At 45.9% G+C, this 21,695-nt stretch overlaps 2 protein-coding genes across 5 annotated transcripts; one reads left to right on the top strand and one right to left on the bottom strand.

Moving 5' to 3' along the window:
* Positions 1 to 223: 223 nt before the first annotated feature.
* coa8 (cytochrome c oxidase assembly factor 8) lies at positions 224 to 4,335 on the bottom strand. Of its 2 annotated transcripts, none has more exons than XM_076027641.1 (5): positions 4,228 to 4,335; positions 2,489 to 2,686; positions 1,419 to 1,482; positions 1,154 to 1,244; positions 224 to 846 (listed from the first exon to the last, which is right to left on the bottom strand). In XM_076027641.1, the coding sequence occupies exons 2-5, from the start codon at positions 2,615 to 2,617 to the stop codon at positions 726 to 728; spliced, it is 405 nt and encodes a 134-aa protein (XP_075883756.1). In that variant the 5' UTR covers positions 2,618 to 2,686; positions 4,228 to 4,335; the 3' UTR covers positions 224 to 725. The 2 variants fall into 2 exon arrangements, with proteins under 2 accessions (XP_075883756.1, XP_075883755.1); XM_076027640.1 differs by lacking the exon at positions 4,228 to 4,335 and adding an exon at positions 4,007 to 4,142.
* On the top strand, positions 3,248 to 16,886 carry bag5 (BCL2 associated athanogene 5). Of its 3 annotated transcripts, none has more exons than XM_076027637.1 (3): positions 3,248 to 3,346; positions 13,246 to 14,160; positions 15,793 to 16,886. In XM_076027637.1, the coding sequence occupies exons 1-3, from the start codon at positions 3,291 to 3,293 to the stop codon at positions 16,334 to 16,336; spliced, it is 1,515 nt and encodes a 504-aa protein (XP_075883752.1). In that variant the 5' UTR covers positions 3,248 to 3,290; the 3' UTR covers positions 16,337 to 16,886. The 3 variants fall into 3 exon arrangements, with proteins under 3 accessions (XP_075883752.1, XP_075883754.1, XP_075883753.1); XM_076027639.1 differs by lacking the exon at positions 3,248 to 3,346 and adding an exon at positions 4,769 to 5,223 and having other exon boundaries at positions 15,793 to 16,885; XM_076027638.1 differs by lacking the exon at positions 3,248 to 3,346 and adding an exon at positions 5,230 to 5,743 and having other exon boundaries at positions 15,793 to 16,885.
* The last annotated feature ends 4,809 nt before the right edge of the window (positions 16,887 to 21,695 follow it).

Here is a 21,695-nt window from a genome sequence, read left to right as displayed (position 1 = left end):
GACAGCTATCGGCACAAACTATGTCTCCTGTCAACCCCCTCCGTGGAAAAAGGTGTCACGCACGTTCTAATGATGAATTTAGCAATAGAAAGCAGTATGTATAGTTATATACACTGTGGTGGCCAGAATTATAAATGAATGACGTGCAACTGAAAGATACTGTAAATCCTCGTTGGGTTTAATAAAGTGACAACATGACACACATGACAAGGGCGACACAGCGTTACTAAAGCTTTGAGACTTTATTCCTTCAGTTCATAAAATACATTTTAACATCACAAAAACACATTTGAAAAAGACATTGAAAAAAAAAAAAAAGAACAAGTTTGTTTGTCCAAACCAACAAAACAAAAAAACAAAAACAAAACATATGCAAAGTGTAATATGACAGCGTGACACAGTGGATGCTCAAGTTGAAAAGCAGAATTAATACGTTGGACAAATCTAGTGCATTAAAACATTCAGCATTCAGACAGTTGTGGAGTGACTTGCCTTCTTGCACATACATTTGACATATCAGGTTCCTCTCTCTGTCTTCATTTGAAACTTAGCATACAGCATACTCCATACCCTGAGGGAGTCATGTGATTCAGTCCGCACACATCAGAAGCTGTAGCAAAAGCAGCGGTTTTTCCGATTCGCGGAAAGTCATGTGAGCAGAAGAGAGAAACCCCCCCAAAACAAAACGGCAAATGCACGAGGCTGCGCGAGAACTTTTTCCTTCATCACGTGTTGGGGGTGTTGTTGTTTTTGCTGCCTTTCCGCTCAGTGATGGCCCTCCACATGTTGTGCAGAGTGACTCGAGCCATCAGCATGGTGATGGTGAAGTTGCGCCTGTACCATTCTCTGGTTGGCAAAAAGAAGAGGGGGAAAGACAGTGAAGGTAAGTTTCATTAACTTGGTCCTTGTCATACCACCACAGTGTGCTAATACCTAATAAAAAAAAAATGGAAAAAATAAAGGAAAGCGTCCTTTATGGAGGTTTAATGCAGTCAAACCTACTCCAGCCAGCATGAGCTCTCAGTGGCAGCTGATCTTTGTTGTTCTCCAAGACATAAAGGTGCAGAAGAGAACGGCTCCCGGAGGAGATGCGACCCACCCACCCAATGACAAAGCAGTACCGTGGGAGATGCCAGACTGCAAAACAACTCACTTGTTGTAATTGGCGTGTCGTATTCTGTTTGTATCCAGGAAGTTTTTGTAGAACACAGCCATCTCTTCGCTGTCGAGGGACCGTCGCCGCCCTGGGGGAGCGGAGGTGGCACAGCGCAGAAAAAACATTCAGACACGACTTCAAAGTTGCTTAAGGGTTGGTCAAAATTATTTCTGATGTCAGAATTATCCAACAACATCAACACAGTTACCATCCTATATATTTTATGACTGCATTTCATGAGGATGTGGATGTGTGTCGTCACCTTGCTCGTCGCGCATGGTCAAGCCTTTAGCCTTCAACTGCGATGAAATAAAAGTTTCTTTTTCCTGTAAAAAAAACAAAAACAAAACAAAATGTTGTAAATATGTGTTTCCTCGAATTGTAAAAACAGACAAGCTAACAAAGGAAACAGATACTGACTGTACTGAAAAGTCGATTCATAAGTAAATATGAAAAGTGGGTTCATTTGACAACCGTCACACTGTTTATCCAAATCTCAAATCATTTTGCATTCAAAACGAGGATTAGAGCCCAGAACACACACACAGGAACCTGGGGTTTGGAAAGGCTGTGATTTCAGCAAACACTGCATAATGAACAACAAAACAGCTTTCAAAAGCTGTTCCTGTGTGAGGACCGTCCTTAAAAAGTTGCCCTATTTGTTCATGTGGATGGTTTTGGATTTACCTTTAGTTGACAAATTAAACATGATTTCAACAAGTCTTCCGCCCTCAGATTTGTATTCCGCAACAATCCAGAAACGTACATACGGGGGTGGCAAAAATATCACTCATATTAATCATAATTTGTTTAAAAAATAAGACAATTGGGTAAAGAGAAATTACACAGTTTTGGTCAGACAGCTTTGTCATGTAATGTTATACCGCCATCTGCTGGTAAGAATATGCAGTATTGCAGTTTGCAGGACTGCAGCCTCCAGGACCACAGCCCCAACGACTATGATGCTTCACACTGAAGGTTAGGTGTAAATTATTGGTTTAGAGGCTTAGTTTTTTTTTTTGTTTGTTTTGTTTTTTCATTCATGTCAGAGTAATAAAGTTTTTTGTGGAGGATTTTTGTTGGGCCACGCCTTGTTTCTACTGATTAAATTAGGTTGATGCATTTTATTTTTAAATAGAACTTGAAGTCAAACTGCCAAAACATTAGGAATAGTAAAATAAGAAACAGGGAGCATAAAATCAATCATTCAAATTGTTGAAAAAAATAACTATATTATAACTACACGTTAACTTCGTCTGGAGAATTAATCGAAGAATAACATGAAAACCAGCCATAATTTACATGCTCCAACGAGAAAAAAGGTTAGTGAACCTTGCTGAAGGTAAGATTCTGTTTGCTCCAGAACTTGTGGTTCCAGTCCTCCGTCTCCTGCCTCAGGTGTCGAAGTCGTTTTTCCAGCTGCGTTTCATTCTCGGGGACGCGATAGACAATTGGACGCATGTTGGAAAGAGGGTTTGGTGGACCGATCCAGTCATGGGTGGAGCTGGGCAACGGTCTGACGGGAGATCTCTGCAGGGAACAATGAACACATGTATGTCGTTGTCGTTAACATAAGCAAACCAACTGGGAACGTTAGTGTGAGCTTATCTTTAGTTATAGGTCAACACCACTGACATGGATAATGAAAACCAACTGGGGATGGACATGAATGATGGCCGATGAAACCAGTGAAGGTCACTTTGACTGCAGAGGTTATAGCAAAGAACTGAAGAGGTAGGAAACTGATGCTATCAAGTCTTTATCAGCAGCTGAAACTAGAAAGAACATATAGAGCTTGAGAGTTTAAACTTTGTGAATTCAGGATTTAACTTGAAAAATAAGTATCATTCTGAGATACAATGCCATAGATCTTCAATACTGTAGCATATCCACAGTTATTAATACCGCTGTTTTTTCCCTAATTGCTGTTAATGGTTTTATATTTTTAGCGTGCAAATTAAAATTCTTGCATACTGTGTTTTGTTTTGACAAATAATGTTGCATCATTATAAATGACTGCTTATGAATGGGTTTTGAATTCAAATAGGCTGTTTGCATTCACACGTGACACTCAGCATTTAAATGAGGAGCTGACCCATGCAACCTTGCTTATCATGTCCAACCAGATGGCCAGATGAGTAGAGCAAAGAGGTGCACGTCAAGTTCAAGGGTCCCGAAAACGCAGGACAGGTAAAAACACCGCTGAACATTTGGAATAATTACCACATTTGAGTTTATACGATGTTCCAAACATATTTGCTTTTTGATTTCGGTGTGAATTGTGGATGTAAAGACAAAATGGATTTGCTTAAGTCACAAAAATCAATATATATTAAGCACTTTAAAGAATAAATAAAGTTATTCTGATAGATACTGTGACAGTTTCAAATAAAAATGCACAGGCAATAACTGCACATTCACCAAGTGCACTTGGCCACATGACTGGTCGGACAATTTAAAAATGCTTCAACAAACATTGTCATTTCTTAAACCAAACGCATACATGAGAGTCATTATGCACAGAAATGCAATAATTGTAAGGTTTTTAATAATCATTAAAACAACCTACCACCATTCTGCCAATTACAATTAAAAAAATGACTGTTTTACATTTTCACAGTCAGAGAAAGTCGGTTTGTATAACTTATCAGCCAACATAGTCAGAAAACGACAGAATGAAATAGAAAAATCTGTAAGTGAAGATCAAAGCTCTCATAGGTACAAGCTGGTCAACGAGCAATTACAGAAATATGACGCAACGCTGGTAGGGGGAGGTCAAATAGTCGACTAACACTTGCTACCGTTAAAAGTCCACCAAAAACATCCAAAAACGAAATCAACAGGGCAGACCTTTGGTTTTCTCTCGGGCTGGGTTGCCAGTTTGGAGCTGCACTGCCGGCTGCAGACGGGTGCTGGGTGCTGAGGTGCGAGAGAACGGAGCGTCCTCTGAAGCAGCCAACCCGCCGCGCTTCTTCGGGACGCCATTTCACGTGATTTCAACCGTATCGTCTCACTTGGTCTTTTGTTTTTAGCCAAGATTCTGTGGTTCGATAGTGTGTGCGTGTACGCACCGGTGTTATAAACTAATCAAACGCTCATCTTCACGCCGCAACTCACGACGTGCAGCAGTCGTCCTTCCCGTCCTTCTAGCGGTGATCACGTGACCCTACACGCGGAAAGGGTACGCTTCAAAAGTTGTCCCCTTTTAAATCGGCGAGGCGGGGTTTAGCGAACTTGTGGGGGAGAGAATGTCTAGTTTCCACCTTTCTTCGGAAAAATTGCTATGGCATTTACACGTACTAAAAATGTCAAAACCCCTGACGTTCAAAATGTTCACGCTAACGTTTTACTCTTTACAAAAAAAAATATAGTATTCGGTTACAAGTCATGTGACTTTATTATTCACTTTTGTGCACCTTGATGTGCAGCGTTTATAAATTCACCGTATATTAAAGTAAATATAGAGGTGGTACTTTTGGGTAGCAGGGAGGTTCTTTAAATTTTTTTATTTTTTTTTTAGGTGTGAAGATAAATTTAATAAGGTTGGAAGAAAGTTATATTCAAATGTCTTTATTATATAAGGCTTGTTAAAATAAAATAAAATAAAAATCCAAATGGCTCTAAGAGTAAGCAAATTGCGCGTTTCTTATTTCAACGTTTCATCCTCGGCACGTATGAAGTGTTATTCAGACCGGCACGACGGCATCAGAAAATGTAGCGCTCTCACTGTTGGCCGGCGAAAACATTACACGGCGTTAAAAATAGTAAAAGGTAACACAGGCGACATCATGGTTTTAGGTTTTCTTCTTCGCGTCCATGTGGCTCTTTGTTATGTTAAGCACACCTTCGGATGTTCTTTGACGTAACGGAACGGTTATTCGATGTTCCTTTGTTATTTTCTTTCCCTGGAACCAGGAGAAACTCCGTGTTAGTTTATTGATGGGCGGCCGCCGCGACAGTTGAAAGTAACAGCTCGAAGGTAGCTAGGTAGGCTAATGTTTAGCTTTAATCAGAGGAAGTGCGCACTTTTCCCGGTCAGTTCAGATGGCTGTGCGGTGGTTATGCAGGTAAGAGTGAACTAATTCAAGTGACAAAGTGATGTCGATGTATGAAAACCCCCCAAAAAGCGAGATTTATGTGGTCAAGGTGGGGCACAGTCAGGTGATCATAGGTAGCTAGCTGAAAAAAACCGACAGACAATGGTGTTCACAGGACTCTGGAAACTGGCTCCCAAATTAAACGTTCCGCTTGTAGAAATATCGCAAAAGAGCATCAATAAACTACGTGTGTGTAAAACAGGTTTATTTTTGAAAGCGTGACTTGGAGGAGGAAGCCCCTGTGATAGTGTGTGGGAGGGGCGACACAGCCACAGCAGCCCGTCCGCAGTCCAGTCAGTCAGTCAGTCGCTCGCTCGGTGCTGAAGCATCGCACCAAGCCTCCCATCCAAGTCATTGTCAATTAATTTTTTGGGGAGGAGGGAGGATTATACACCTGGATGGTACACTACCTCACCCGACAACCCCGCTTCGGCTGATGGAAACAGACATCCGTAAAAATGTGCGCGAATGTGTTCGGAGTTCTGAAAAGGTGAGGCTCGATGTGTGTGTGCGTGTGTGTGTGTGTTTGGGTGTGAGAGCTGTCAGGGTTTTTGGAAGAGGAAGCACCAGGCAGGTCGCCGTGGAGACGTGTTGTCGTTGGTTTTAATAGCAGCTTTTGTTCTGACCGGTGACCAAAAAGACCCCCATTCATCCTTTCCATCATCAGCTGGACAGGTGGGATTTTCCACGGTGACATAATGCGCAAAGCATTGATGATGGGGAAGGTGCATGGGTGGGTTTTTTTGGGGGGAGGGACCCGGAGACAGCGGTGCTGGCTAGCTGTGTTTCCTCCGGCTGACTCACTTTTAAGACTGGAATCAGGCCCGTTTTGCTTAATCTCTCGGATCAAATTAGGGGATGCGAGGTGTTTGCCAGGGTGCTTTGGATTTTGCTGAGATTATCTAAATTGAGTGCCCTGAAAATTTTCAGCTCGAACTCGCAGTCATCCACTAATTCTTGCTATGCCCCGCCCCTTCACCACCACCACCACCACCACCACCACGCTACTCCTCCGGGGAATGCTAATACATAATCCTCTCCACTCCAATAAGTGTTATTGATGCTGCGAATAACAAAACGTCGTATTGTTGTCACGGCATTCATATGCGCCAATCGCATCATGCCGACAGGCAGCATGACTGACAGGCGGCTCGTCTTCCGATCTACCCCCCCCCCCCCCCCTCAACCCCGAGCCACACAACTAAAATCTTCCTCTCATCTGCTTTCACAATTGACTTTCACGACTTGCTGTCTGCACCGCCAAGTAGAGGAACCTACATTAAAAAAATTTGTATCGCTGCCGTGCAGGACAAATGTCATTACACTGTTGGAAAAATTTGGCCCGCGGGCCAGAGTTTGACACCTATGCTGTAAATGATTCCGTGTTCATGTCCCTTCTTTGGGTTAGTTGCTCCTTATAACAGCTACACACAGCGTGTTTGAAGTAAAATATTATTTTCCTCTTGCTTTAATCTTATATTACATACAGCGCTATGTTCGTTATTAATTAGTTTGGCAAGACCCCGTTTGAGGATGGAGTGTGCTGGATTTATAATTGAGTTCACTTTATGACCTCATTTCCTACGAGTAAACAGTCAGATTTATTTTTTTAAGCAGCGTTACAAAAATGAGTGCGGAATAAAGTGAGATACGGTTAATATGACGAAACTTGCACTTGTTTACCTGGAAGTGTGTGGATGAATTTGCAAACACTCGCTGGGATTGCCTTACCACGTTGAACCTTGAATACAGCATCATAGTTTCTAAACCAGGCATGGGCAAACTACGGCCCGGGGGTCATATATTTGGCCTGTTGAGATTTTTAATCTGGCCCGTCAAACTTGAAGAAATTATATTAGTAAGTAAGTCATAAAATAGACAATAAAGCAACCATGATATTTTTTTCCTCCTATGAGGAGCGTCACCAAAACACTCAGTTCATCTGCTCCTGCTCCAGCCCCTCTGTGAATGCTGAGAACCCACTAAGGCCCACCAGTCAAAAAGTTTGCCCACCCCCGCTCTAAACCAACAAAACTAGCACACACACCTGATACCATGTGCACAACTGTTGTTTGCCCACACTTTTTTTTTTTTTTTTTTAGTCGTAGCTAGCTGTCAAAGATGGCTGACTTCTTTGGAAATGACCACTAATTGCAATTGAAAAGTTTTTGACGTGTACATCCACACTTGAACTAGATTAAGTTCCAGACACTGGCCTTTGTGGATTGGTATTGATATGTGGGTCTTGTGTTGGCGTGTCAGTAAATAAAAGGCTAAAATACAACACTGTTCCTTTGAGTGTCATCTTAAATCAGGACTGTGTGTACTGAGTCATCCCAGTCCCCCACTGAGTCGAATAAACATGCTGTTTGTATCAGTGCTTTACATCTTTGCTGACAGTTTTATGAGAAAGATGAAAAAAAGGTCTGCTCCAAATTTAAAAATGTTATTGTAACTTAAATGTTTCTATTTCTACAAATTAGGTCCATTGTTTGTTAGTTTTGGAATATAATATAAAATAATATCAATATATAAATGATACGAAAATGTTTATAAAAATAACTTAATAACTCACATATATATATATATTTAAAAAAAGGATTTCAAAATTTCAAGAAAATGTGTTTCTTATGCAATTGCATTGAAAAATAAATCTTCCACTAAAAACGCAAAGAGAGACGAGAAGCGTCTCCGAAAGAGCTTCTCCAGTAAGCACCAATAGACTCACAGTGAGCGCTGGCTACACCACGTCCCGAATGCAGAGATGCAAATTGGATTGCACTGGACAACTGACGGAACGAAACAGCTGCAAAGTCAACGGAGCGCAGACACACACAGACCACACTAAGCGGAAACGTCCACGACCAGAGAACAAAGAGATCTGCATTCGGCAAATAGGTTAAAATTACCATAAAGAGATTCAGAAAATCTTCAGAGCAGCAAAATGCTGTTCTTTAAACCAGGGGATGCACCGATACTACTTTTTACACAACGAGTGGATTACCAGCACTTGCATTTCAGTACGCGCCAATAGCGATACTGAGTACTTAATAAGACCATTACACAATTACATTGATTTTTAAAAGTTTTTCACCGATGTTCTGTTATTTGAGCATCATTGCTCAGCATGTTTTTCGAGAACAGGATGACTGTCACAAGTTTCACTGCAGTGCACACACAAATTTAACAAAATTGTCGTATATGTCGGCTCATATTTTACAAGTACGAGTAGAGTGCACAACCCTGCTATCAGTACCTATTCCCGACATTGGTATACGTACTGATACCTGACACTGATATCTGTGCCAATACCCGGTACTGGTATCCGTATCGATATCCAATATCGGTATCAGCGAGTCTCTCTGCTTTAAACAACTTCTCTTTGAGGTGGAAACTTTTTTTTCAATTATATTTGATATAGACACAAAAATATTGTTTTTATACATATTTTCAAAGACTGGGAGCAGATGACTTGTTGTTACCAGTCATAGTCGGAGTCGTGCTGTTGCTGTTGTGATGTTAAGTCCACCGTCAGGGCCAGACGGCTCGGCTCCGCATCAGAGAAGCGTTGACATTTGGTTTTAAGAGGTAGTTTGGCAATTTAGCTGATGAGTCCGTCCGGCGTGACATTTTTCCAAATGACGCCGATGCGAATTTGTGAATCGGCTGGAGGGAAGTGTGACGCTGTTGCCACGACAGCCGGGAACGTGGTGATTTTTTTGTGTGTGTGTGTGTGTGTCGGTCAGCCGTGTTTATTTTGTCCTGGGTATTTAGAGCTCCGAGTGCGGGGTCGGCGCTCGCCGGGGATTTAGATTAGAGGGGCTTCTACCGTCGTGTCAGCTGCCGAGCGGAAGAGCGCGGCAACAAGGGGGGGGAAAAATGAATCGCGTCACGTGAAATGTAGTTTAGCCTGATTTATTTCTAACAGGCTTCTGATGACTGTCATCTGCATTCATTCCTCTCCTGTCTTTCTTTCCTTCCCAAGCTGGCCTGGTTTTGATCAGTCAGTGGGGTAAAACCAGAATCAAAAGCAATCCGAGAGTTCTCACTCTCGGCTTGGTGTTGTTGTAACATTTTCACACTGAACTATTACTATCAATAGTACGATAGTGTTCATTATGTCTTCAGTTTTCGTAGGTGTCTCTCTTTCGTTCAGACAAGGGTTTGTCCTACCTCGACATGTTTTCGGCAGAGTTCCGCCTTCCCCGGAAGTGTCCCTTGGTGGCGCGTGACTCGTCTTTATCCGCTGACGCCATGGAGGCGTGAGCGACCTGTCTCACTTGACGGGTCGCTCACGCCCCCTGCTGTCTGTTGGCCTCACCAGGATGGTGCTCCAGGTGGGAGATGGCATGTAGGCATGTAGCATGTCGCCTGATGCATTCCAAAGAACCATGAGGAAATACAACCGGTAAACGCCCAAAGACAAAATGGAAGAAAACAATAAATGCAACGTTGTATACGAAATACCATGTCAATCATGCATTGAAACACACATCGGGGAGACGGGGAGGAGCTTTAACACACGGAGAAAAGAACAATAAAGAGTATTAAGAGTGCGAGAGGGAGACAGAAAAAAGACAAACAAGAGCAATAAAAGAAAAGGCACACCAGGAAACTCACAAGTTTTATCCAATCTAATCTAACAAATCAGCCATAACCGATCATTGTAAAAGGGAAAGATCACATCATGGACAGGGACAGGGCCAAAGTCATCCACACAGGAGACAATAAACAGCAGTGTTGGGGCAGGGAGGAGACTGAAATAAGGAAACAGGCCCCAGGGACGAGGGAGCCTTCATGCTCCAACCTGTCTAAATCTGACAGGTCAGTCACAGGTTGGTTGACAGGTTGGTCACGCCCCCATAACGTCAGCTGATAAAAACGAGTCACACGCTACCAAGTGACACTTCGGAGGAAGGCGTGAGGTCCGCCGAAAACATGTCAAGGTAGGACAAACAGAACCCTTGTCTGAACAAAAGAAAGAGCCAAACCTATTAATATCAATAATTAAAATGTAGCTCAGCTGTGAGATCAGTTTGTTTTCATGAGCTCCCCCTGGCCTTTTTTTTTTGTTTTTTGTTTTTTGTTTGAGAAAAAAACCCGAGGACTCTCTGTGCTGCTGCTGCTGCTGCTGCTGCTGCTGCTGTTTTTTTTTTTTTTTTTTTTTTTTTGCTGTTTTGTTTTATTGAGTTTACATAACTCTGACCTCTGACATTCTATCTCAGCCCAGCACAGCCAGACTAATTCACAATTCAGAATTGAGAATTACTTCGGAGCATTTGGGCAGTAGGTGTTTTCATTCCGGGGGAAAAGTGCAGACGGATGTAAGACAAATCTGCCTCCGCACTCAACTGGATCGGGTTGGACCAATCAAAGCAGCGCAGCGTGTACGGCGAGCTCCGTTTCCTGATTATTGTGTTGAGGACTGGAGATTTATACTTTTAGCTCCCATTTCATCTCAGTCGGCTCTCATGTTATTCTATTACTGGCAGTTTTCAATTTGTTTTGACCCTGTTGTTCATCTCCTTGTAACCTGTTTGTGAAATCCTCTATGTAAGTTGTCATTAGTAATGGGGATGCCCTGATACGATACCAGTATTAGGTATCGGTACCAAATCCGATACCCGATATGATACCAGTATCAGGTATTGTTACCGATACGATACCTGTATCAAGTATTGGTACCAGTACCGGGTATGAGTACTCCCTCAAAAAAAAAAAAAAAAAAGGAAATTCACATTCAACAGCATAATTATATTAATATTTCTTTCTGCCACTTGAGCCACATAGACGAATATTAAAGTTTAATGTTGGTCCGAGGAGCCAAATTAGCCCCGTGCCACCAGCCTGTCCTCTTCTTCCTCTGTTCTCCTCCTCACCTCTGGAGCCAAAAGGTCATTTTAAATGAATTAAAAGATCCCTCTCAAACTTTAAAATGTTGACCATAAATTAGACAGCACTCCAATGCAGTAAAACGGATGTAGAAAACTGAATAATGGGCCATTTTAAAGGGTATGCAACCTTTTGGGGAAGATAGATTCGCTTTGTGCTTCTTGTATTGTCTCTTTTCTACTACTATAAATTTAAAGGTTTAAATTTAATAAATAATTTAAGGTTAAAGCTTCTTGTAAAAAAAAAGGCTAGCAGATCAGGACCTGGGCCGCCCAGAATCGATGTGAAAAGATAAGCTGTGCCTAAAGACTGTCACGGCCGCTGCAGGCTGCTGGATTCTTTTTTTTTTTTTTAAACAAAAGCGCGTGGCACGACACGCCGCCTGCCAGCCGCAGATAGAAGCGTCCTTAATCCTCGGCTGATTGTGGAGTCGGTGGGCGGACGCCTTCACTCATCGCAAGACAGCAGCCACTGCGCACCAAAGAGGTCGCACTGCTAATTGGTGTCGAGTGTGGAGATGTTCATTCGAAGGCACTGAAAGACGGCCGCTGTGTTACTTCTTGATTTTCCGATCGATTATTTTTTTTCTTTTCTAAACTACAGCTTTTGCTGCTTTTTAAGGTTATTTATACTATTTTCCTCTGCCAAACATGAAGAAATTATATTAGTATTAGTATATTTTAGTGTTTTAAGAGTCATTTCATTAAAGAGCTAAATACTGTGGGGGCTTCAAAGACACTGATTTTGTTGTAACTTTGCTTTGGTTCATTTTCAATAGACATTAAAGCAACAAGTTTTCTACATATCCCATAATATAATATTTTTCCTCCTATGGTCACTAAAACACTCCATCCATCTGCTCCTGCTCCGGCCCCCTCTGTCTAATTTTAGAACCTATTGTAGCCCACCAGTCAAAAAGCTCGCCCACCTCGGGGCTGGAGTGAATGGAGCCGACCCAGTCAAAGTGTGACACTCCCCCGGCACAATGTTGTTGTGACGATGAGAAGGACGAGCCGCCGTCTGGAACAGACGGAAACGGATATCGGCAGATTTTTTTTTTTTCCCTTTGATTTTTTTTTTCTCTCAACCGAAAATTAATCCCATTAGTGCCACAGGGACCAAAGAACATCGTTGGTCGCGTTCGCTGCCAAGTGCATAGACGTAAAGTCCCGTAGAGTTGTAAGAGATTCGCATGATTGGCCGATGTTACGCAGGTTTGTCTCTCCGCCAAAGCGGCTGGCGTGGGTTCAGATGTTAGCCGGAGGTCCTGTTCAACCGGCACCGACTGCGAAAATATCTGAAAGGAACATTTTTAAAAGCCACCCGCCCACTCTGAGAAGGTGGAACCCAGCGTTTTAGCTGCTATTAAAGGTCCATTGTGTAAAATTTGGCGTAATTTATGTTTTTCATCTTGGTAAAAGCTTAATATACTGCCCATAAGTTTAAATAAATAATAAATAAAGAAAAAAAGTGTATATTCACAGTACAATAAAAGTTATTAGGTATTCCTACCCATAGAACGTTCTTATATATGCACACAAAATTATATATAGCAAGGCTCTTACTCCCAGTTAGCTGCCATCTTGCGGCGCCATTGGTGTGGACAATCCAGCTGCATGACAGCGCATTGTGTATTCAGGGTGAATGCTCGCGTTCTCAACATAGACAAACAAAAACAAAAAAGGTGGACGAGGTATCCTGGTCTGAGTGCACAAGCCACCGTAGTTCACTGGCAAGTTCACGAGAGGGAGTGTGAGTGAGTGAGCACTGCAATCTAAAAATCTGACCACGAGATGGCAGAATTTTCCACACTGTGTCTTTCGGCTCCGCTGTGACTCTGCCTGCTTCCCAATTAAACACCTGTTGTTCTGACTCTTGCTTCATCCCTCGTTCCCATTGGCCGTTGTTTTGATTGTAAATCTAAAATAAGAATCCAAGAGGAAGGCTTGATACGTGGATTTTTTTTTTTTTTTTTTTTTTTTTTTTTCCATTTTTAACTTGATTATCTCGTCAACACAGTTCACTAAAACTCCGCTATTCTCTGAATCCAGCCATCATGTTTGCCATTTGGCTAACAGCAGTTTTGTTGAATTCTTGCAGCCTGTTCGGGAAGCCCTTTGATGGTGGGAAGAGGATGGACCATGGTGGCCCGCAGCAGCATCAGCAGCAGCCGCACCACCAGCAGCATCATCCCATGGAGCAGCAGGCGGCCTATTACGCCCAGCACCCGGCCATGGGGCGGCTCTACGAGGTCCAGAAGGAGGCGGCGGCGCTGGGCCCGCAGGTCTGCACCTTCAGCGGGCTGCAGAATGACCGCGACTACAAGCGGCTGGAGCGTGAGCTGACACGCCTGCTGCTGGAGGTGGACCAGGTGGACACAGAGGGCAAGGCGGAGCTGCAGGGCGCCCGCAAGCGGGCGGCGCAGGAGGTGGAGGGCCTGCTGCGCTACCTGGAGGAGAACGCCACGCACCCGTCGCGCCTGGCCATGGAAGCGCTGAGCGAGGAGGCGCGGCGGCTGGTGGACGAGGCGGTGGTGGCGCCGCAGCGGGCGGGCCGCGCCGCCGACATCAGCGACGACCTGGTGGAGGCGCTGCAGCGGCTGGTGCTGCGGCTCACGCAGGTGAAGACGGAGGGGCGCGTGCCGCTGCGCAAGGCGCGCTACCGGGCACTGACGCGGCTCTGCGCCGTGCAGGACGTGCTGGAGGGGCGCACGCAGGCGCACACGCTGTCGCTGCCGCTGTCGGAGGACACGCACGAGGCCGTGCACCGCATCAACCAGGTGATGGCCAAGGTCAGCGTGGCGCGCAGCCAGCTGGTGGCGCTGCTGATGGGCCTGAGCGGCCGCGACAGCTGCGCGCACCTGTCGCGCCTGCTGACGGAGATGCAGGTGGAGCTGGACGCGCTGGACGTCTCGGGCAACGCGGCCATCCGCAACTACCGCAAGCAGGTGGTGGAGGAGATCAACGGGCTGCTGAAACACCTGGACCTGGAGGTGGAGGGCGACGACACGCGCAGGTGGGACACCCACCCACACATGCTGCTGGTCACCTCTATTATATACCGATCTGTATATGTGTGTGTTTTTGTGTACACACATGTATGTCTTGTCCCTCAACTCTCATATTTGCCATTTGGCTAACAGCAGTTTTGTTGAGCAGTACATGAATTCTTTTTTTAAAACTTTTTTTTTTTAATACTGTGTTAAGCAATAAATCGGGGCGGAGAAAAAAAAAAATCCCAACACAGGCCTGAGCTAAAAAATCTCCTTGTTGTCTCCGCAGCAGCAGCAGCAGCTCCAAACTTCAACACGGTCCATTTGATGTAATAAAATGATAAATATTGGATGAGACGGAGCTATTTTCTCTTCAGATGGCAGCACTTAAACACACTTTTCTGCGCTCCGGAGTGTCCGCGCTGCCGTCGGGTGTTCCCTGCAGAAAGCGGCACTGGGTGGCCGGGCGCTGAATTCACATGCAAATCTGAACGGCGCAGAGCAGCAGAAATTATACACCCAGCGGGCGCTTCATTAAGTGGAGCCACTTCGTCCACGCGGTCGTCTTTGGAGCGAGTGCGAGGCACAACAGAAGTGAACTTTCTGTTGTGCCTCAGTTTGCGCGTGAGGGTTGAGATGAAGTGACTTGCGAGGCTAAATTCGGATTAGAATTAATTATCCTCTCGTTGCCAAGCAGCTTAATGACACTAAAGCCCCCCCCCCCCCTAAATTGTTTTTCAAAATCAATTCCCTTTGCAATCTGTGCACGGGAGGTTTTACTTGGTTGCCGTTATTGGCCAACTGACACGTCTTTAATTTCCTGTGCTTTTACTTTGACCCCAGTTGGGGTCATGATATTAATAAAAGCGTCAAATACTGCCCGTTAATACTTAATACTTAACACTAAAAGTGGAATCTCGCAGTACAACAGGTCATTTTGTTTTCCTACCCATAAAACAGTTCTTATACAGGAGGACTGCTCCCAGTCAGCTGCCATCTTGCGCCGCATATTTCTAAGGAAGCCTGGTGTGGACAGTCCAGCTGCCTGACAGCGCGTTTCCTATTCGGGGTGAAATCAAATAATTCAGCAAACCAATGCATTTTTAATTGGATCCATTACGTAACAGGGTGTATGCGTCATGGGTGGTACGCCTCGTTTTTAGCTTTAGCTCTCAGTAAGTGATGCACACTGACAAGTGTGTTTAGACATCAGCTGTTCCCAGTCGTCGGGGACAACAAAGCATAACATCACTCGTCAGTGTGTCACTACACTGCCACAGGTACGACACGTCCGAATCCCGAGTATGACTGTGTGATTCATTGACACAGTAATGCAGTCCCCCGGAAATACAATTACCAGCTCTCTAGAATTGACTTTAATTAAAAGACACATTTTTTTTCATCCGTGCGTTTGGAACAATTGAAAAACATGGTCGATTTCCATCATCATTTATTTTTGTGGAATGAATTTGGGTCGAGACTTCACCGCAAGGAAATAAAATGGGGGTCGTGAGAACGAGAAACATGCAGAAACATTAGAAAACATGCAGGCACTCCCCCCCCCCCCCCCCCCCCCCCCCAATATGGGGCAGTTTTTTTTAAAACTGCTCTTTCAATATAAAGTTTAGTAAGTGTCTGTTTTGTCGTGTCCTCAGGTACGACTTGGCACAGAACGATTCCATCCGCGAAATCGAGGCCGTGCGTGCGCACGTCTCCCACCTGCGCGAGGGCGTCCTGCGCCACTGCGTGACGGGCGACCTGAGCTTCCGGCCCAAGGCCGAGCTGCAGAGCCTGCTCACCCACCTGGACCAGGTGGACACGGCCAAGAACCCTTGCATCCGGGAGGCGAGGCGCCGATCCGTGGTGGAGGTCCAGGCCATCATCACATTCCTGGACCTGCGCGAGGCGCTGGCCCGCCGAGGCCCGACGGGTCCCGGCGAGCACCCGGCGCACCGGGCCGTGTGGATGGTGCTGGGCAGCCTGTCGGATCTGCAGGCGCAGGTGCTGGGCTTCGACGGCAAGCGGGCCGACAAGAGCTACATGATGCTGGAGGAGCTGCTGACCAAGCAGCTGCTGGCGCTGGACGCCGTGGACCCGCAGGGCGACGACATGACCAAGGCCGCACGCAAGCAGGCGGTCAAGTTCGCCCAGAACATCCTCAACTACCTGGACATGAAGACGGACGAGTGGGAGTACTGAGTGACGAGAGGCGGCCCAAGAGGCCCGGCGGGATGGGAATACCGACTCATACAGTGTCCCGGAGCTGCACCGCCGCCTTCTCTCTCGTCGTGTCTGGCCCCGCCCACCCGAACCTACCTACCACCCGACCTACCTATCACCTAACTGACCTACCACTTACCCTACCTACCTAGCACCTACTTGACCTACCTAATGTCCACCTGTCCTACCTACCACCCACCCAACCTACCAAATACCCAAACTACCGCCCACCCAACCTACCACCTACCCCAACTACCGCCCACCCAAAGTACCACCGACCCCAACTACCGCCCAAACAACCTACCAAATACCCAAACTACCGCCCACCCAAACTACCGCCCACCCAAACTACCACCGACCCCAACTACCGCCCACCCAAACTACCACCTACCTGAACTTCCTACCGACCACCCAAACTACCAAATACCCAAACTACCGCCCACCCACCCAACCTACCACCTACCCCAACTACCGCCCACCCAAACTACCACCAACCCCAACTACCGCCCACCCAAACTACCACCTACCTGAACTTCCTACCGACCACCCAACCTACCACCTACCCAAACTACCGCCCACCCAAACTACCACCTACCCAAACTTCCTACCACCTACCCAAACTACCACCTACGCAAACTACCGCCCACCCAACCTAACCTACCACCTACCTAACCCTAACCTACCGCCCACCCAACCTACCGCCCACCCAACCTAACCTAACCTACCACCTACCTAACCCTAACCTACCGCCCACCCACCTTGCTGAGACACCAACACAGAGAACTCCTTTTTGTGCAACACACTTTAAAACCTCATCTTTTTTTTCCTATCCTTTTTTTTTTCCAAAATACTGTTTTATTTTAATGCGACCCCACGTGTGCGTGCCTGAGCCGTCATCATGCCATGCGCTCGATGTGCGGCGGTGGCGACTCGACGATTCCCTTCAAGGACACTCGACACTGAGTGGAGGGTCCGTCTGGACTGATCGCTGGAGGGCCGGTTGTAAATGGAGTGGACAGATGAAGACAGACGTGTTTTATCGCAGAGACCTGATTGAAGGCAGGTTGACCTACATTGATCGCTGATTCTCAAAGGTCTGAAATTACAAAGATTTTTCATCCTGGAGTGGAGTGGATCTGTCATGAGTGATTCATTCTACACGCCAACATTACAACAACAAAAAAATCTCCAGGTCTCCGATGAAGGCTTCCGTTTACAGCCTTCCACAATGCAAAAGCTCTCTTGATTCGCTTTGCTAAGCTTGAAGGGAACAACAACAACAACAATGTGGCTGTGATGGGGTGGGCTCTGTCCTTCAAGGCATGGTTCAGAACTCAGCCAGTGTGCCATTTATCAGCGGAGACTGTGTCAACACGTTACATCCCGTCCTCCAGTTGAGCAAAGTTCCCCGGTGCTAGGCTAGCGCAGGTCAATGGTTTCTGCTAGCCTGCTGATGAAAACAATCTTGACCACTGAACCAACTTACACACGACTAACGACGTAAACGTCTGTGTCGACGGCAAAGTGTTAGCAATAAAAGCACCCTTCATCGCATCAGATTGTGAGGGACGCGGCTCTCAATAGCAACATAGCTTTACTTCCCATAGTTGGTAGTAAGCCACGGCACTGACATCACCCAGCTGCTGTCACTGGTACAGAAGCAGGGTACGGTGGAGTTGCTGAGTAGCTCGTCCCTCGAAGTGCAACGTAATGCAAGAGTAGTTTTCTTTCCAACAGTTATTCGATCGGCACGGACATTTACACGTTTGACATTCTGGTGGTACAATTTATTCGGTGTATTGTGAAGTGGGTACGATATTTGTTATTGGCAGGCTAGCAGAAACCATTGACTTGCGCTAGCCTAGCACCAGCCAACTCTGCTAAACCAGAAGGACTGGATGCACAGTGGAGCACACTGGCTCACTTGGAAAATTAAAATTCTGAACTGCCCCCTCAGTCAGTGACATCACTAGGGGCTGACCTCCCAGGATTGATCGTTTTAGCGTGCGATCCCTCCAGGAGGAAGGGGAGCCCACCGACGGGACGGACGCGGGTCGGAGACGTGCACGAATCGACGTCCACATCTGCGGCGCTGACGTCAGGGCCGCGCGCCCTTTGACCTCATTCGTCCTCTCCGCATTGCACCCAAGCGTCCCAGAGTGGCCCGCGGCGAGCCCTTGCGTCCGCAGCTGTCGGCGAGGTCCAAGGCTAAAGATTAAAACGCTGGCGGGAAAACTGCCGGGATACCGTTTGCCAGACAGGAAGTTTAACGGACGCCGGGACAAAAGCGTCTTCGCCCCAACCTCCCTCTCTCGCCGCTCGTGCAGCCACTCGTCCTCAAAAAAATAAATAAATAAAATGTTCACGTTTGTCATACGACGGCGCCGGGCTATAAATGGATCAAGCTTGAATTCAGAGACGCTGGAGAAGAGGAGGTGAATTTCCTGCTGCTTGCTGCTGCTGCTTCTTTAGATTTTTATTTATTTATTCTTTTTCTTTTTTTACTTTGTTGTTTTCCAACCCACTGCTTTATACTGACGGAGCAGCGCGACTGTGCGGCGTCTCCGGGGGAAAAGGAAGAGGTGGAGGAGGAGAGAGGGTGGGAGGGGGGGAGGGAGGGAGGAAGGAAGGATGGGAGGCGTCGAGGCTGAAGAGGTCGTCCCTGCGCGACAGCCAAGTATTGATGGTGATCGCGGCCGACGGAGCGCTCCGGAAACTTCCCAGAGACAGTGGGAGGGGGGAGGGGAGGTGGCGGGGTGGGGGTGGGGAGGGGGGGCGACGACAGCCGGGGTGGGGAGTCGAAATCTCTGTGCCTTTATTTTCACCCGTCCCCTTCGAAACCACAGCCAGGCAGCGAGAAGAAGACCCTTGTTTTTTTCATTGCTATGTTACTTGTATTTGTGAAGGAACAGCTAACAGTTAGCATTAAAAGGCATTAAAAAGCAGAACACTACCGCCCAGGCATTAATGCAGACACACCAGCAACCAGGAATATATTAGATCAACTTGGAGGCAGCGTTTCTAAAATTAGTCGAGGATCTTGAAGTATCAGCACTAAAGCACCGAGTGTGTTTGTTGAGAGCACCTTCTCCCCCCCCTCCCCCCCACGAAAACCCTCAAAAGACAAATTTGCACTACCCTAAATGAACTTATTTTTTGGAAAGCGGTATTCATTCCCCGAAAAAAAAACTTGAGGTGTAAACCAGCGGCTCCTACGCTTTCCCCACGCGGACCCCTGAAAAGTCAAGAGCACGAAAACCCCCCCACCACACCCCACCCCACCCGTCGATGTGTTTCGTCCCAGAAAGAACCCAACGTTGACGTTAGCCGTGACGTATCACACCACTCAGCTCCCCCTCTGTTCCACCGTGCAACCGTTCAACCTTTTTTTTTTTTACGCAAACCAAAGCGTCCGGGAGTGTTTGTTTTATCATGCGAAAAAAGAAAATCCAATGTAACGAAGGCTGTAGGTTAAACCCGAAGAAAATTGATGACGAACTGGGACAGCTGGTCACATGGTGGTCTGACACAACCCCCATCCAATTGATTTAGTATATAGTAATAGTGCAGATTGGAATTTTTTTTATTTTTATTAGGTTTAGTTTTTTTTTTTTTGGTCTATCCCAGTGATGAACCAGAGGCCGGCCGCATTCTTCGTTACACCTCCAGTGTTGTCCAACAGTGTTCGGGGTGTGAAATGAGATTTTTGTGATGACTGGGTAAAAATAATATTAACAATCACAATAATAATCACAGTGGTTAGTTTATTGTTTAGCCCAAGGTTCAAACACTACAAAAAACACAAGGAGAAGATTAGCGTTACAATATATATATATATATATATATATATATATATATATATATTTTTTTTTTTTTTCCATTGCGGGGAGTTTTCTGCTCCGTGAAGGGTCAAACGTCTCCGTAGTTTCCCAGCAACGAGGCCGAGACGAATCTCGCGCGGCCTTTGTTGCTCGTCCCCACTCGCACGCACGGAGGTTGTCGTGCGCATCACCGCTCATCGTTTTACGCAAACCCCCCCCCCCTCCCCCCCCCCACCTCGCCTGCGTCAGGCCGTCCGGGACCAAACCAAACCCCCGAACGCACCGTCGGGCTCACACGCCGGTGTTCGCATCGACCCATCTCGTCTCTGCCCTTCGCTGCACTGTTTCCACTCTTCTTTTTTTTTAACATTCACTCAATTATTTATCAAAGGTTTTTCCAGGATATAAGATACGCTGCTCGCATCTGCTTCTGTCCCGTCGTCTTAGCGTCTCGCTGTTTTCCAACCCTGTGTAAACGGTGCCTCCGTGATTGCTTTTTTTGGTTTTTCTTTTGCCAAGTACACAACTTTATACTCTGTCGTTGATGTTACCAAGTGGGAAAAGGCAGATGGCAGCAAGACGAAGCACCATTTTCTTACACGTCCGTTTCAAGCGAAGGCTCTTTTTCTTTTTCTTTTTTTTTGGGAATATGTGACTGAAAAAGAAGGAAAGGAAATCTTGCTCTTTACGATGTTTTGATGAATGCCGATGTGATGCTTTTTCGCAGATGTTAGATGCTAACACGGGAGGGGAACAGTTTTGTTCGTACGTACGTATCAAATGGCATCACAGTTTCGATATTCCTGCATGGGTATGGAAGTGGATTGACTGGTTTGTTTGACAAAAAGGTTCTCTAAAGTGTCGCAGGCCAACGTACAAAATAAGAATTATCACTAAAAAAAAAAAAAATACAAAGCTGGCATATATATTTATCAAGCAAATGAATAATCAGTCAAGAATATCGCATATTGGCCGGTCAGTTTGCCCACCCCACACTTCTTGACAGGCAGAGACAAGGCACAGGATGATGATACAAACAAATGATGTCTCTTCCATGAAAATATTCTTTAAAAAAACCAAAAAAAAAAACCCTAAATGCAGTATTAAAAAGAAACATTATTATTTTTTACGTGATCAAAGTATTGAAACCCAGCATATCTGCCAACTATCGAAAAGTTTAAAAGCTACTTTGGGATTTTTGTGCTTCTGATCAAATATTAAAACCTCTTATCTTTAACTGAAGTATTTCCCTTTAACTGTAGTATTGTCAGACCACATCTCCCCCCCCCCCGCGGGTGTTTTGTCACAGCAGACGCACTCTGGAGCCGTTAAAAGCTGCTCAGGGTCATCTTGAGTGTCCGAACTCGGGCAGCTCTCGAGTCCATTAGTCACAGGTCTAAAAAATTCAGATCCTGTGGGGATTCAACAACATGGCTGTCGTGCCCCCCCCCCCCCCCCTCCCTTCAGGACAATGCACCCTAGCTGGACACAGTGAAGTGCAGAAAGGCTCAAAGATT

This window comes from Nelusetta ayraudi, unplaced genomic scaffold, assembly GCF_046127955.1.
Source record: "Nelusetta ayraudi isolate G7.1 ecotype Tasmania unplaced genomic scaffold, CSIRO-AGI_Nayr_v1 ptg000021l, whole genome shotgun sequence".
Lineage (NCBI taxonomy): Eukaryota > Metazoa > Chordata > Actinopteri > Tetraodontiformes > Monacanthidae > Nelusetta > Nelusetta ayraudi.
The sequence above is the reverse complement of the archived record's forward strand: the minus strand, read 5'-3'. Positions and strand labels throughout refer to the sequence as shown.

Bases quoted from the DNA above. Each gene is read 5' to 3' on its own strand.
- bag5 (XM_076027637.1), top strand. From the start codon at position 3,291: ATGAGTAGAGCAAAGAGGTGCACGTCAAGTTCAAGGGTCCCGAAAACG. The intron at 3,347-13,245 runs GTAAAAACACCG...GAATTCTTGCAG, and splicing joins GTCCCGAAAACGCAGGACAG to CCTGTTCGGGAAGCCCTTTG. The intron at 14,161-15,792 runs GTGGGACACCCA...TCGTGTCCTCAG, and splicing joins GAGGGCGACGACACGCGCAG to GTACGACTTGGCACAGAACG.
- coa8 (XM_076027640.1), bottom strand. From the start codon at position 4,141: ATGGCGTCCCGAAGAAGCGCGGCGGGTTGGCTGCTTCAGAGGACGCTC. The intron at 2,687-4,006 runs GTCTGCCCTGTT...TGTTCCCTGCAG, and splicing joins AGCCCGAGAGAAAACCAAAG to AGATCTCCCGTCAGACCGTT. The intron at 847-1,153 runs GTGAGTTGTTTT...TTTGCCAACCAG, and splicing joins CGACACGCCAATTACAACAA to AGAATGGTACAGGCGCAACT.